At 36.1% G+C, this 17,707-nt stretch overlaps 1 protein-coding gene across 1 annotated transcript in view; it reads right to left on the bottom strand.

The window, feature by feature from the left end:
• UNC13C (unc-13 homolog C) overlaps positions 1–13,525 on the bottom strand; it is a 124,296-nt gene extending 110,771 nt beyond the window's left edge. The window contains exons 1-2 of the mRNA XM_072345100.1: positions 12,851–13,525; positions 2,146–5,388 (exon numbers count right to left, since the gene is read on the bottom strand). Of these exons, the coding sequence (XP_072201201.1) occupies positions 2,146–5,110 (2,965 nt within the window). The 5' untranslated portion in view covers positions 5,111–5,388; positions 12,851–13,525. The remainder of the gene's footprint in view (positions 1–2,145; positions 5,389–12,850) is intronic.
• Between the last annotated feature and the right edge of the window lie 4,182 nt (positions 13,526–17,707).

Here is a 17,707-nt window from a genome sequence, read left to right as displayed (position 1 = left end):
GAGAAATGACACTATGACGTTATCAAGCCATACTTCTTTTTGGCCAGATTGCTACCCTCCCTTTCCTGCATGCATGAATGAAATAATTCACTAAAAGAACCCAGACAATTATTTTCAACAAAAACGAAATCAATTCCTCCTCCCAAGACATGAATGCATTTGTAAAGAAGGTAGACAGAGTAGAAAAACTTAGAGGCTACAAACTGTACAGTTTGTGTGTTTAGGCATAAAACATGACAGACTACACTATTAATAAGAACCACCATGAATATTACAAGACTTGAAAGTGTATTTTTAACAAACCAGTCAGAGAGTAGTGAGTAGAAATCCAAGTCTCTTCCTCAGTCAGGAAAATAAAGTGTAAAGAGAAAACAGAACTGCCACTAAAAAAAAGTAAATAACAAATACATGCTTATCATTGTCTGGATAATCTAATAAGTACTGCTGTAGCTGTCTTTCTGTAAATTCCCTTTAGCCTTTATATAAGTGAGAAAAAGGTTCAGGGCCTAGTATGACAGCATCTAAGACTGCAAAAACTCCAAGTCCTGTAGTGTACACCAAACAGTGCACCTTTACGATCTGGATTTGGGATTGGTTGGCTTCTCTGTAAGTATAGTATAAAAAAAAACTACAGTAGTTCAGAAATAAAAAATAACAATAGAATTTCACCTGCTGGGTAAAAGGAATTAAAAAAGGACTGACCACACCAGACATAACATCATATTTATCATTCTCTAACAATGGTATGTTGTTTAATAATATATACTAAGGCATAGATTTCAAATATTGAAAGAAATGCCCCTACTTTTCTCTTTGATTGGGTCCTCAGACATTTATTTCCCTATTGTACGACAGTGACTAGGTACCATTGTTGTTCCCTCTCCCCCACGATATGCCATAAGAATCATGAAATAGTAATGAAGATACTAGCTGATTTTTCATATGTACATCATCTAATATCTAACACAGTACAGTAGAGATGTATCAGATCAACAATTTTATTACACTGTTTGAATATAAAAATAGACTTTAATACAGACTTTCAAATTAGTAATTGTCCGTAGAACACACTTCCAGTTTCACTATAATTTTATCATAAAGTGCTTGTTTGCATACAAAATAAATGCCACGGTACCTCAAGATTTGGATGCTAATTACTACTAAGACAATCTTTAGCCAGAAGCGCAATTCTTCATCTTTAATATGAACGTATCAGATGACTATTTTTGCAAGGTAGATAAAGAAAGCAAAGATTCAGACAAGATGACAACTACCATCTGGCTAGCTATGGTAATTATGTGATTCCAGTTAAAAGAGCAAGTAATAACATTGCAATTTGTGTAGGCTAATACTGAAATTCATTATATTTGTGTATTACTAGAAGTGTTAAAATTATGCATATGGCTGTCTGCTTCAGAGTCTGTTAACAGAGAACCTAAAGATCATAACAAATCTATGTCAACACCCTCCCTGGGTTAAATTCATTTCCTGCACACATCCTTATACATGGATACTACCAGTTAAGTTTCCTTCCCCTTTCAAAGTCTTTCTCCCCCTTCCCCCCTGGCCCCCCCACCCTTTTTTTTTTTTTTTTATTTTTGGAGGATAAATCACTAATTTGAGGGTATTTTGGCAGTATAATTAAAGATAGACCTGAAATCAGATTTGATTTGTAACTTGTTATGTACTTTGAAGAGTACATGTTGCAAACAGAATGAAGACCACTGCTTATCATGATGAATATAGAAACATACATGTCTTAAAAACTGTTAGGAAACACTAATCTGAATGCTCTGTATTGCTCCTGTGAATTACAATTTTATCAAGAATATTAAACTGCTTTTTAAACTTAGATCTTTTTATAAGCCTCACAAAATTTTTATTCTCAAGTAGCAAATTCAAATACAACTGCTTATAAGTATATGTTTGAATAAACAAACTCTACAATTCCTACAAGATGCTCTTGGACAATTTCAGCCTTTAGAATTCCATGAGACTGTTTCACCTTATGAACCAAACCAGAAATAAGCAGAATTTCTGTCGCAAATTTCAACTGAAGCAAGATTGGATACTGTAATATAATATAACCAACTCTAACAAGAACAGCATTTTGCTAAAATACAATATAAAAAATATTAAATTTACCTCCAGAAAGGATCTTGTCTTCCAAGTCATTCATTTGTTTCTTGTACGCTTTTAAAGCAGCTTCTTTGAATGATGGCCGTATTCTTTTTTTCTTTGGGGCTTCAGTAAGCATCTCTTGGACATTCTGATTTTCATCTTCCCTTACTTCTACATGAGCATCCATGCCACTTTCAACCTCCAGTATCTCTTCGCTGACTAAACCATCATACTGGACATCATATTGTTCCTCTGGAAGTATTGCATAAGGACTTCCACATGGGGGTTGTCCCAGTTCATATTCTTGAACCTGCTCACTTGTTTCACTACTGTTTGTTCTATTTTCTAGTTTAGCAAGGACTTGTTCCATTACCTCAACATAGTCTGTTTCATTCTCACCAGGTGGTTCAATTAAATCTTCTTCATACTCTGCTTTGTAGTAATAAGGCTCATTATAAACATCAGAATCTAGTGTTGTGCTAGATTCATTTGCAGTGGACTGAGACAAAGTTCTAAATCTTCCCATGAAAGATGATCCACTGTCTTCGTATCCACTTAAACTTTGTGTACTTTTATTCCAGACAACTTCTAACGCTGACTTAGCACGCTGAAGTGTAGATCCAAATTTAGGAAAGCTGAAAGTCTTATCAGAAAGATCTATGCTTAATCGACTGTGCCATGACTTAGGGGCTGCTTCTTCTGAGTCATCACTTGGTAGTTCACTCTGACTTCGATACATCATAGGCAATCGGTTTTGATTCTGATAAGGTGACTTAGAATTTGTTTCCTGATAATCATCATATTGACCAGTCCACTGACTTTGTGATTCACTATCAAGGCCTGCACATGATGGGGAAGTTCCATCAAGGGTAAAATCATAGCTTTCAGTATCATACTGAAGATCTGAACTTTGGCACTTTCCATAATCAGTCTGTTGATCTGAAGGACTGCTCATATCGTACACAAAAACTTCTTGGGTAGATGAGTCTAGGCCCAAGTCTGCCCCTTGTTCCAACTGATTCCAGTCTTTCCATGGTGAAAAGTCATCATGTAAAGAAAGCTGAGAATCACTGTAGTGGCTTCTGTCTCTAGATACACACATGATTCCATTGCTTAATCCACTGTCAACAGTTTCTGTGTTCTCTACTTCATTTTGCTCTGGATACTGTTGTGCATCTTGTGAGAAGGTCTGTTCCTGAGAACTGCTATACCAGTTAGCAGAATCATCTTGCCTTCGCTGCCAAAGTTCTCGATCTGAGGAAGACAATAATGAACTACCATTTGTTTTACTAAAATACTGATTTTCTGAAAAATCCTCAGAATAGGACTGACACAATTTTGAGAAATCTGACTCTGAACGGCTAAGTTTTGGTGCAGCAAAGTCATTCTGCAAATGCCATAGTGGAGTCATGTCTGAATAATACATCTTTGGTTGCTTTTCCACATTGTCAAATTCTGGTGACTGACTGTCATAATTCCTCCTGTTTGTAAAGGTAATATTTTCAGCAGTTCTATTAAGGTCTTTAGGATCTGGGGACTCAACATTCCCCTTTGTAGTGCTAGCTTTTATTTGCAGTGCTGATTTAGATACCTTCGCATAACTGTTCTTATTTATATCTGATTCCATGTCTTTATCGCTGTCAGGTGACTCCCAGTCATGCATTTTAGTTTTTGTCTCCACAGTTAAAATCCTCATATCCATACTCTCATAAGTTTGAGAAGAAGGCAGTCCTCTTTCTTTTTTCTCTTTTATGTCGTGGGAAAAAACATCAGTAGAAATTCCAATACCAGTTCCTTTAAGTTTATAGGACTTTTTTAAAAGCAAATCCCTCTGTTGTGATGACTCAAAGTAAACAAGAATGGGTCTTGGCTTTGCATTTGGACAGTCTCTTTGTTGCCCCAGTCTTTGGGCAAACTCAATTTTAATAGTGCTTTGTGCCTCTGAGAACCCCATTTTTTCTGTCAGTATTTTGTAAACAATGTTTTCAGTTTTCTCAAGTCTCTCCTCAGGCACATTTAGAAACCTAAGACTTGCTTTGTTTCCTGGATGGCCTATCTGCTTAATATAATCATGAATGTCTCGAGTTTCTCTTCTGGACTGTACAAATCCAGTTCGCAACTGTTCAATTTCATTTTGCACCACTTCTACGCTACTAGAAATTTCATCAATTGATTGTTTCAGAGCATTTACATGCCCTCTTAATTCAGAAAGTTCTGTTTCTATTTGACTTATTCCCTGAAGCTCTTTAAAGATCATTTCCATGACATCATGTGTTTGACTAATACAACCTGTTGAACTGAAGCCAGGTTCAAGAGTATTTGATTTCTGGTGACGGCCAGCTCTGTCTAGAGATTTACTTCTCAAGCCCCATGTTTTCTTCCATGTACTTAGTTCAGAGTCTGATGAGACACATTCTTGACTCTTTTTCCATTTCCTCAGTTTGCGTAGAGCTCCGAGCTTTAGTGAATGTAAAGTACGTTCCCCATCAGAACTTCCATCAGATGCTGCAAGGCTGCTTAAACTCTTTCTGTTGCGTCTCACAGGCATCGTGTGTGAAAAGTACTCAGTTTTCTTGCTACTAGTTTTTACCTCACTTAATGAATCAGAATATGAACTATCATTTGAAGACAGATCTTGTGCTAAATCTTCATTATTGTTGTTTGTTACAAAAACATGCTTTTGCAGTCCATTGGCAATAGCAACTCTGTAACTGAATGTCGGAGAAAGAGAAAATTCTCTATTACTTTCCTCTTCTTCAGTTGATAAGTTGCGAGCAGATGGACACTTGGCAATCTTTTTAACAGTGCTCTTAAAAGTATTTGAAAACTTTGGATTCTTTGTTTGTCCGGTTGGATTTAAATCTTGTTCCTTTTTGCTCTGACAACTCTCTTTCCTTTTTGTACTATTTCCCAATTTCTTTGTAAACATTCCTTTGCAAATCTTATATGTGTAAGATGAGATCAGGCTTTTTAAGCAGGAGGAAACCATGGAGCGTAATTTATACAAATATGTTTCCACAAAGCATAATTATTGATCCAGACAAATATTTGCATCTCCAGCAGGAACATCGATAAGGATTTCATCAACAGAGCCTTTAGACTTGCAGACTACTGACGCTTTGGTATCACGTCACAGGAAAAGGAAGCCAACAAGAATTACAAAGCCTCAAACCCAAAAGCCATATGTTCTTGTTAGAAACAAAATCCTGAAGGCCTTTTGACTGTCTTGTAAAATCTCACTCTCCTGCTCTTGGCATCTTGAAGTGTCTAAAAAGGAGGGAATTATGTTACTACTGCTGCCACACAACTAGCATTCAATAATACTAATGTTAAATGGGTTACAATGCAATTCAGTATTTATTTAAACTTTCTTCACAATGGCCTGAAAAAAAATGTCAAAGCTGAAAGTGGTTCTGGGCAAATATGTTTAAAATAAATGAATTAGGTATGTTTATAGACATTTTTGCACAGTGTTTTGCTGTGATACTGAATGTTAATGTCATCTGCTTTTTCTAGGGTATTGACACTTCAATTTATATCTATATCCCTTTTGATACTTTGGAACAAGGTAGGATTCTGGGCAAACTGGTATCATATACATGAAACACTGTTTTCTTTTCAGATTGGTGTTTACACATGACGAGGTTTGAGAAATGGATGCCTTGTGTTCTTACCAAACTAACACACCGTGGTAATCCAGAACTTTGAATGCATTTGTATTCTACGTTTCCTTTCTTTACAAAGGGAGAAAAGAATCCACAACAGAAAGTAACAGACAATAGTAAGCTGAACTGATGGAACAATCTCATTCAGTTACTAAGTTTTAAACTGCACTGGTCAGGGGATAAATAAATAAATAAATAAATAAATAAATACACATAACAAGTAAGTGGGAGAGAAACAAACATGGTTTATAAGTCTCAGGACAAGAACAGGTGGAATTAGAACAGGAAAGCAATTTTTGTTCTGAAGAAACAATAGAAAAGATTCCAGGAGATACCTGGAAACCTGTTTTCCATAGAAGAAAAGTTTCTATTCCCTGAGAAATGCAGTCAACACATTTTATTGACCAATAGATGGACCTATATTTTTTTGTGTTCTTTTTTTCTTTTTTTGTACAGCATATAACAGTCATAGCTGCAGGATAAAACAAGACAAATAGCTTAGAAAAATCTAAGTTAGTAATCCTCAAAATGATTATTTCAGTTTCTTAACCAGCTAACAATTCTTTGGCACAATAAGAAGTTTATATACATGCAGGCTACATGAAGTTTGAAACTTACTCTGTGGTAGCATAAGAGGGGTACAGGATGTAAGTTATGAGAGAAAAGCAAACAGAAAAAGAATATACACCAATCTTCATCCTTTCTAAAGTTGCTGAGTGTTGTTTCCTGAAGCTAAAATACGTATGGAAAACAAAGCATCTTTTAACATACATAGCTTGGATGACTTTTTTCTTTTTCCAGGTTTATGCCTGATTTCAAAGTATTAAAAGTCATATAAGAGCAAAAAAAATTTTGGAAGAAAAGTGCTGGCTTAGTGAAACTGCATACAATTTTTAAGGCATGCAAAAGACATCACAGAATATTAAGATAACTCCCCCCTCACTACAGCTAATGCTCTCTAGCTTTCACATATTATTAGAGGACAATTCTCAAAGGCAAGATTCTAGAAGTAGAAAAACTTGTTAAGAATTAAGCCATTACACTGAATTTTTGTAACCGTTTCTTGAACAAGATTTGAAGTGACTGCCTGCCTCCTCTGCCCACACAACCAACAGCATTTTAAGCGCTCTCTTATAGAAACTTCTCTCAGGTCATTCAGACTTCCTTGAAAAGATATCAACAAAGTATAAACAAACTAGAAGCTTGTTATTGTCTCACCCTAGAAACCAACAAGATACAATGAAGTAATCATTGTAATCTGGAACACTTAATTCATTTTAAATGAGGTTTAATCACATTGTAGAAGAACTGAACCTTGTTTTGAGAGCCAGCCACACTTTTTATCCAATGCCTGGCCTATGCTCTTTATCAGAGACAATTTAAAATACTTGTAAATTAAAAGTTGTACTGTTAAACACAATTCTGCTAAGCAAAGCAGATTTATGTTCTCTCATGCAAGTTGAATTTGTTCTCAGTTATATTAGTCATACGATCCATATTTCAGCTCACAACCTATCACTGCTCTGTTAAATACTAGCTCTCTAAAAAGGTTTCTCTACACATTGAACCAAGATTTATTTATTTAAAACAAAAAAAGATTACCATACTTCTATTTTAAATGAGCACAGTAATGGAGGTTAACTCTAAGAAGTAAGGAACAGTCATCTGTGAGGCATGTAGGACAAAGAATTGTTTGTAAGAGCTGCAAGTTGTCATTCAGTGATTTTCTGGTTTTACTCAGGTCTTCTAATGAATCAACGTGAGTCTATTTTTCAATATTTTTCTGCCTATTACTAAAGTAAACCCACATATAATAAAGATGATCAGAGAGGGACTAAGTCAGTTGAAGCAGAAGAATTCATTCTCAGATGTTTAGTTTACCACTGCAGCAGTAAAGTTAATTAACAGAAGTATATGCTTGGCAATTATAAGTCAGGAAATTGGAAAGCTATATAAACTAAACAATATTAGAAATAAAGTCTTTAATGGGTTACTTCTGTAACAAATAAACAAATAAAAAAAGGATGATTTCTTCTATATTTCCCCTTAGAAAGTCTGAATTTAAGCTTTTATCATTTATCTTGATTATGAAATTTGAATTGATTCTAAGAATATTGTTGATAGCAAGGTAACATCCAGCTCTTCAGCTGGCAGCATCAGGCATAAACAATCTTATTCCCCAAAGCTAAAACTTATGCATCAGGTAGAAGAGATGCACAGGATAGGTTAAAATAATAGTTCTAAAGAATGCAAGCAGTGCATTTGGTCACAAGTCCAAACATGAGGTCCTCATAGATTATCAGATATACTTTTCTATTTTTATCAAATCAAAACAAATAGGTAGATCACGGCTGACATTCTGCTGTATTACAATAAATGAAGACGTATAGTAGCATCCCTCTTCCAATCAGAGGTAGGTTTGTGGATAACGAACAATCCCCCTAAAAGCAAGAAACAGACAAGACCATAGTTCTACTTAACCTCTACAGCTTTACATAGCTCCAAGGGATGCAGTACTGATGCATGCATTTGGAAGAGGGCAAAGAAGTAGAAGCTCTCCTCTTTAAAAAGTTATGTAGCAGTTGGTGTTCACAACACTGAGACAGTGAGGTTAAAAAATAAAACAAAACCCCTTTTCTGCAGCAATGCCACTTTGCATTGCTGACAAAGCAGTCAGTATTGCCTATAGGCCAAAGGTATCCATTGGGGATACAAAAGATGCTTCTAGCAAATGAAGTAATCACAAACAAAATCACAAACAAAAAAAATATCTTTGTAGCTACACAAACTGAGGTTAAAGCAGTCTTTGGTACTTTCAGGAACACAAGAAATCAATAGCAGGATAACCATAATTCAGACCTACAGATTTATCAAACACAGTTTTTCTGGTCTCCTGGGAATAAGGCTACTCTGACATAACTGTACTTCAATCAATGTATTTATGTCTGCTAGGTGAAACCTATACTAAAAATTTTATAGCTTCCAGATTGTTTCATTAATTTACAATAACCATAGCATTACACTGAAATGCATCTCAGATGACAATCTGTAAGAACTTAATTTGAAACCATTATTTGTTGCATTATATTCAAAATTCCTCTTATATTCTTAAATACTGACATTTATGATCTGTGTTATTGGTGAATCTCTCAAGATAAAGCAATACTGACTCTAATGCTGCATGATATGTAGCTGACCTGCATGCAGACCCTGGCAAAGAGAGGCTTAACAACAATAAATCTTTTGGATTACTCCCTTTCGTTTCAGGAATTTCTCAGCAGAGTTCAGCTCACAGATTTTCTCCCTAGTATTCAAATGAGAGCATGGAATGCTTCCAGAACACAAAATTTATGTCTCAGCTGGATGCAGACTCGCTTCTCCTACAGTAATACTGAGAAAATAATCTTGGATGGACAATATCAATCTTAATCACAACAATCTTAATGGAGTAGAAAGGAAACTAACAGGCTGACAGAACACAGCCAGAGAAGCTGTGACATGTGCCATATACCTTGGCTTGAAGCTTCTCAACATCGTTCTATGAACATTAGAAAGCTAGCTGGATAACGTGATAAACAAAATAATGTTCTAGTATCATTAATGGTAAAGAGTTGCACTCACTCCTTTTGGCTAAAAGCCATTCCTCTTGTCCTTTAATAGTGTGATCAATACAGCTGAGTGTGAAACTCACCCAAATAGGTGGGGTTTTTAATTTACTTTGTTGTTAAGTTGCAGTATTCTTCACAGCTTTGTGTAAATACATGTTGCTTGTAATTGTCTGATAAGTTTTCTTCTGAGAAAGACATGTATAGTATGGTATTCATATCACAAACAAGAAAATGTTTGAAGCAATATATACTCAAAGCTACTTCATCACAAGAGAATGACTTAACTACACCTACAGAAGATATACATGAATGATAGAATAATATTTAAAAGATGCTGATTACATTCCTAAAGTTTAAATGGACTCCATCTGGAAAGCAGTAGACTACTTACTTTGGTGTATCTGAATATATTAATGCACACAAGGGTTAAGAAGCAGACTGCACGTGACTGGAACACAGCCTCAATATTATCTGCCTAACTCTTTCTGTACTGTTTCTTTTTAAGAAGGAAAAAGAAATCAAAGAGTATAGTATAAAAAGATGAGCAACAGAGAACTTTCAGGCTCCTTCTCCCTTTTTTATATCTGTACAATGTTATGTTGTCCTACATGATAATATTTTTAGTGAATATTTTCATGTCAAGAAGCGGAAAGCTTTATGAACATTTAATAACTCGACCCTATTTAAGTGCAGGCTACAGGAGGAACAGAAAACCTAAAAATGAAGGGTTATTTGTTAAGATTACAAGGATTGCTAAGTAAATGTGGGGCATATTAATCACTTTTTCCACACGTACAGATCTTCAATTCTCTAACTGTACTGGCATGAGCCTTAGGAGAGGCAATTCTCTACCATGAATTACACCCCTTCTGGACAGAATCTGCCATGCGACTTTGGATCACCTTTGAACTAAAACAATCCATATTGTTTGGAAAATTTTAATTTCTTTCATGTCATGTTCTTTCTTTTCTCCTCTGTTGTTACTGTTTAAAGCCACTTACAAAAAGTATCTCTGAAATAATGCAACTTGTAAGCTGTCTGACTTCTACCCTTCCTTTATGAAAGTATTTTCTTAAAATACATTGATAGTGTAACTAATTATACTTCTATAATATACTGAAATATTTTTTAATAAAGACATCTTTCACTTAGTGAATAGTAGCAAGAAACTGAGGCCACCACAGCTGCTGCTGATAGCATACACTATACATACACCATGGAGAGTAGGCACACAAAGAGGAGTTGACCTTGTTAAACACCTGAGCTGATGTTCATTAACAAGAATGGTGAACATAAAATATATTTCTAAATGTGCCAGAAAAATAAAGTTATAATAAAGAACATTTTCTCTTCCTTTGCTACTAAATACTGACATCTGTAGAGCAGTAGTTAGGTTTCCACCCCTACTTTAGAGCTGCAAACGTAACTGAACGACATAGGTGATAAAAACAAAACCTGCACAATAACCTTCTTAGGTGCCAAAGAATTTCTATACTTCAAAGCTTGTTTTACTGCAATGGTTTCACGAGACAATCAACTACTTTGTTCCTCCTAGATTTTTACAGCACTACAGCTAAACAAAAAGTGGGAATTTTCAGTCGTCTTTGATACTTTCATGAACTGGGAGATACTCTGAGCTATCTGCCTTCTCCTCCAGCTTGTTAATGCTCTGGAGTCTGAGTGCTTCACCTGCAACTTCCCAAGTAGCCCACACTCATATACAGCCATTAAAACAATACTGTGCTGACACCAGTGCAGGATCAAGTAAATAGTGTAGTGTCAGAAGACCTTTAAACAACCCTGCAGTTTGCTTAAATTCCACTGAAAAAAATACATATATTTATCAGGTGTCATGGCTTGTTTCTTTATGGAATGTCTTTGAGATACAGTCTGTGATAATTTCTATCATAATGCCCTTAAAAAACACACATAACAAACAGATAGTGAATAAAAGGATTTAACCCAATTTCTCTTGACACTTTCAAGTCTCAACACTGTTCTCCCACACTTTCCTGATTGTACACAAGGTAAGAATTAACGCTAGTTTTAGAAGAGTCAGATGTTTCAAACAACTTTAGACTTTCATTTCATTTGTTTGCTATGGATTGTCAAATCATAGCTGCATATTACACTAAAGGCATTATTTTATGTAATCACTGCCAGCTGCATTTAGAATACAAGCATTCTATCACCTCCCCTGTGAAAAAGGATAAGATCTTCATGATGAACAGAGTTAATTCTCACATCAGAAAGCAATTTAGTGCAACACCACAGAATTCTTTTAAGGCACAATAACTCCTGTCAGCTAAAGGTTAACTCCGATATTAAGGGGACAGAACTGCTATTAACCCTTCCTGTACCAAGATATTATACAAAAATTTTATTGAAACCTGGCCTGCAGCCAAACGTAACAGAATACTTTCAGAGAATGTTTTAAGATATCTCAGGACTTCTAAGCAATCAAATAAGCTTTATTTTATTCTTAAATGTTTTTAATACACTTCCTACGCTCCCCCCCCCCCCCCCCCCCCCCCCCCACTAGACATCTATTGAAACACTTTAGAGATGTTAGTTTAAAGACATGTTGTTTTATATTTCTATTTATCTATTTGTAATTGGTCTATTAGACAGAAATGCAATAGGACACGTAGGAGTAAAGAAAGTTGGAGTTAAATACAATTGAATTTTTATATTTTTAAAGTTCTTCCTCTTATTACAAAACCAGTGTCTCAGTAAGAAAATACTTTCTCTGGCAGTTTTAGAGACTGATTTACAGAAGCTGACCAATGTGTACTTTAATGATGTACAAAAAATGTATTAAAATAGTTTTGCATTTTCTTAGTCTGTGGCTTGGAGGGTAGATAAGGAAAGGTATTCTAACAGAGACTAGTTTAGCTTTGGAGCAGAATCAAGCATGTATTCTGAGCAAGCTGTCTTTTCAGAGCAAAGCTGCAGGGTGTTCATCTTGAAGATTAATCAAGACCCAGAAATACATAAGCGTCTGTAAAGCTCAATTTATTACTAATCCTATGATGAACTAGGAAAAATGTATGAAGGGATATACGCAAAACAAACTATATTTTCATCACGTATCCATATTTCAATTATTTAACATAGACTTTTATATCATTTAAAACATTCAAACTCATTTTTAAATCAAATACTACCCTAATTCAATGCAGTGAGCTTATCAACATCGCAAAATAAGGACACCACCCCCCCCTTCCCAAACACACACACACACACACTTTCTAAAGAATTGTTGATTCTTAACTCTACCAGACCGGATGGTTTCATCAACATTGCAGCATTACAAAGAAAATCAGTTCCAAATCAGTGCATCCCATTAGCTAGAACAGCAGGAGGTACACTCAGAATGAAAATAAGGGAAGGAAACAAAGGGAACAGAGAAACATATGCAGACTAGCTACAAAAAAATATGAAGAAGATACATACCTGGATTAAATTCTTCTTAAAAACAATAAGATACAAGTTACATACCACCATCTTTATAATATTTTCCTCTTATGAAGAAATACAGTGCACAAATCCATTCCTATTTTCCCATTCTTCCTTCAGCCTTAAAAACGGTACAGTACAGACATCAGGCTGCTTCTCAGCGATTCAACTCAAGTGCAGTCAGGCATGCTGTTAGTCCGCAACAATATCTGTTCAAAATTCCATCGTATTCCCTAGGCAGCATTAAACACTTTCACCCACCCCTTGGCTTTCTCTCTCGTTTTTTTTTTCCCCACCCTCCTACAACTTGTTCTAACAGCTAAGAGTGGTTGTATTTATAGCTACTAATTCGTTCTGCTACTAGTGCAGCTACTAATTCTCAGATTTATTTCTCCACTGTGATAGCAAGATGGGAGTCAGCGTTGTACTCCTGGTCAAATGCAACATCAACACGCAAGCACAGCAATCCTCCTGGTGCTTTTGGTGCTGGTAACTTCACCCATTGCTGTTTTCTTCTGTCACTGCTTCCGAATGCAGCATTCACTGCAATAGCCACAGCCTTCCTGCATGGAAGGCAGACCCTTCGCTGCACAGATGGAGTAAAATAGGCTTACAGAGAGCCCTTGCTCACAGAAACAGCACAGGCAGTGCTCCCTGAGAGCCAGCAGGTGCATCACTGGCCACAAGGATAACAGTGACAGATCATCTCTCTTGCTTGGTAGGGCCATGGTTCACCTAACATTTCATCAGTCTGACACAACGCTCAGAGAAACAATTGTACAGCTTTCTCCCTTGGCAGGGGTTTCCCAAAGAGCTGACTTTTAAAATCCTTATTTAATACATTAATCCAATATGAAGCTTTGTAACAACTAATATTTGAAGGATGCTTGAGACAAAAAGCATCGCTCCTTTACCCCCATGCAGTATATTTTGTGTATTTTCATTTAATTCCTAGACAGTAGGACTTGGTCATTTATTTATTTGGATCCAAACAGCAGAACAGGTTATTGTTATTGTTCGTGCAGGGAGCAAATTATCATCCTTCACAAAATGTAATGTTTTTAATGTTAACTGATTTAGTAGTGTGTGTCAAGTCACAATCAGCATATTAAGTATGTTTTAAACCTTGACACATGAACTGCAGGACAATCTTTCATGAAGCCACCAGCATACAAAGCAGTATACATATAACAAGTGTAAATGTTTAATTAACACGCATGCACATACACTGCCACAAGTATACTGTTACCACATCAATCTTGGGAGATAACAGCACCAAAACGCCATATAAAATACTGAGTGTTTTATGCTTATAAATTATGTATAATTACCGTATGAAAATTATTATTTGAGATTTCCAGTCAGTGCTGACACACTAAGAACAACAGAACTACTGATGCGGTTATTTGCTTCTAAAAGGCATTAATGATACCTTGAGTCAACGGCAGCACTTAAAGAGTATTCAACAGTTTCTAGTAATAGTTATTTAAGGCTCCACTGGCTGTAGACTGCATTTTCTGCAATCACTGTATTATTGTTGAGATCTTACAACATAATGCTTGTAAAGTATGATTTACAGATGGAACAGATCTAGAATATCATCACCCCCTGTGATAATATTAGTAGTTTGGATTTTCGTTAGGTTTTTTCTTGGCATATCATTATAAAATAAAGATGGATCATTATTATGTTCTCTTGAAATGAACACAGACTATAAATACTCCTTTTAATTAGATTTATAGCTAAGAACCAGATTAATGAATGCTTTATTATTCAAATCTTATTGTAGTAATTAGCCTGTAGTGATTACTTAATATGCTGTCTAAACTGACACAAAATGATGCTTCAGGTCTACCATGGTGCACACCAACAGGAACACAACAAAACTTTATGGACACACAATAGGAAATAGCCATCTGATATAAATTTTCAGTAATATAGTCCTAATTACATGAGATGCAACAATAGTGCTTCAATCAATAGAATGGCTTATTAAGGGTAAAAATAAATAAATAACTGGGCAGCTTAATCAAGCGTGGCCACCAACTGTATACAGACAGTAACAAATAAGCTGAGTTTTCATCAAGATTAAGCAAACGCTCTCGTGACTACAAGCAACAAAACTGAGAATGTTTTGAAGAAAAAAAAGATTTATTTCATTTAAAACAAAATGCTTGTGATTAGAATTACTCAGAACACATAAATTAGTGTTGCTGACATCAAGTAAGTTCACAGAATCATAGGGGTTGGACTTTGAGAGATCACCAAGTCCAACCCCTGAGTCCACCTGTTAGCTGTTAGGACATTACATTTACGGTACTGACCAATATAAAGCTGGAACGCACATCCAGACCACTCTCTACAAACTAACACACAGGCTACCTGCATCTTCTTAGTTCACACACTGCTGAAGCTGGCCTTAAAAGGCACGCCTTTAAGAGCTGACAATGATGTAATGTAATTTACCAATCACAAACTCAGCAACCACGTGTACAGGTAACAGACTACCATACACATGCTGTAATTTCTTGCACTATTCCAGCCAACTCCTGATCCATAGAGAAATACCTGAAAATTACAGCACTGTCAAACTCCTACCAGCTCCGTGCCATGGCCGCTACCTGAGCAGGCTCTAACTTAATGCTGCACACGTTGGAAATACAAAATAAAGGTAATTTACTCCATAGCAAGACAGCTCTAATACGTGCAACTACCAAAGGGATAATTGATTAAAACTATAAGCACTCCTTAATTAAATGACTACTGATGTAGATTGTTAACTTGCATGAAACTCAGACTGCTAACCTTGAGGAATTCTTCCACACACCTTCGCATCTCCAAGACAAAAGAAATCACTTCAACAACTGCAGGACACGCTGGGAATCTTTCATATCTCCTCTTGAAAAAGGTCTGACTTTTGTACCCCCTCTTCTGATTGAAATATATTTGAAGTAACAACTATTATAAATGAATATAGTTCTTAAACCACAGTTTCAGTGTATTCCGTAATCTCTCTCACAGTTAGTATGATTTAGCAAAATACTGTTGAAGAAACACATAGCAGCACTCTTTGATCCTGATTCAACTGTCTTAACTCCAAAAGTCTTCCATAGGGAAAAAATGAATTTAAGTAATTCCAAAATAGTGAAAACTTTTGCAGATTTATTAGTCTCGACAACCTATGTTATGACTTAGCTTATAAAAGAAATTGAGTCCGTCTGCACCCAACCTATACTAGTAATTGCTTCATTCTTTAAGCTAAATTATACTTTAGGATATCAAGCTCAGCCTGCTGAACAAATCCACTTAAAATATAGTGTAATATTCACAGACAAAGCAGTTTTATATTTGGAACCCAATTATACCAAGAAAATGGGGCAAAGCTTTTCCTACACAGTGATATGTACATATATTTTTACAGACATGCACAGAATTCAGCAACAGAAGGCAATTCCCATTGCTTAGGAATAATTGTCTGTCAAATGAAAGTATTTCAGCAACATCCATTGCTATCTGCAGGAAATAAAGGCAGTGTTAAATAAATCCCATGGGGCATTAATAGACTGTTTCTGTTGCTCACCACTTATGCTGAAATTTTGACAACTGATTAGAAGCAATTTATATTTAATGACAGCTCTTAGCCTAAGTTTGCAAAAGCTGCCACAGAATTAAGCTCACAGAATTAACCTTCATCCCATCCCATCACCTCCATGAGGGGATGCACATTCCTTCTCTTTCATTACAAAGAGGCAATAACTGTGTCAATCCTTATGCTGAGTCAATTAAAAATAGATCTGATCAATCACTTCCTAAATCATCCTGTTCTAAGCCTAGTCAGAGATTCGATTTTTTCTTCTACATTGGAAGGACTAATTGCGCAATCAGACTCGGTGCCATCACAGCGGTCCCAGCTCCGGGCGCCGCTGCCGGGCCGCCGGCACGTAGTGCGCTGCGCCGGGCGGGGCGAGCACCACCGTGCCGCTCCCAGCGCGCCCCCTGCTGGTCATCTCATAGCGTTGCATCGCGGCTGCCCTCAGGTGCCGGGAGCTGCTCGTTTCCTATAATAAAGTTGTTTGGATTAAGACAGCCACGCAATTACAGGAGGTGTCACATGGTTTTTACAATTATTATTATTATTTAAACATGCGGTAAGTTCTAATGCCTGCAATGCTTAGCGTAATTTCTAATTTATTGAAGATACGAAAGAATACATCCCATTTTATTGGGGAGAAAATAGAGTTCCAAAGATATTCTTCTCTCATACAGCGGTTATTTTCTCTCCCTTAAACCTCACTGCCATCTGAATATAAAGGCTTAAGGAAGCAATGGGTACAGCCTAGAGACCCTCAGACTGCCCTGACTATGAGAACAGAATTCCTGCCAACGAATTCTAAAAATCAGAAATTCCACTCAGTTGCTGCTTTTCATGCAAGGAATTGATTTTAGCTTGATATTCTGCTCATTATTATTGCATAATTATTTGCATTACTTACGAGACTTTTTACAGTAATGAAGCTCTTCAGATACTACTATTGATCCAAGTATCTCTCTAGTTATTGCAGAAAGTAAATATGAGTTTATATCATCATTCTACTAAGCTCTATCCAATTATGGAAGGAAACACTAAACATTTTAGCAGAACATCTATCATCGTTCCTCATATCAGCAATATAACCTAGTATTTGAGCAGCTTCCTAATAAACGTAGAAGAACAAGCTGATCTCTGCAGGAATTAACTTCAAATGGTCCAAGGCTCACAAAAAATACACATATATTTGAGGCACACTCTTGAATTTATCCTAAAATAATTAATTTTCAAATGCATAATGCAAATACTAATTTTTGCCCTCTTAA

The sequence above is a fragment of the Excalfactoria chinensis genome, chromosome 10, assembly GCF_039878825.1.
Source record: "Excalfactoria chinensis isolate bCotChi1 chromosome 10, bCotChi1.hap2, whole genome shotgun sequence".
Classification (NCBI taxonomy): domain Eukaryota; kingdom Metazoa; phylum Chordata; class Aves; order Galliformes; family Phasianidae; genus Excalfactoria; species Excalfactoria chinensis.
Note: the sequence above shows the minus strand (reverse complement) of the source record. Positions and strands in the feature narration are given on the sequence as shown.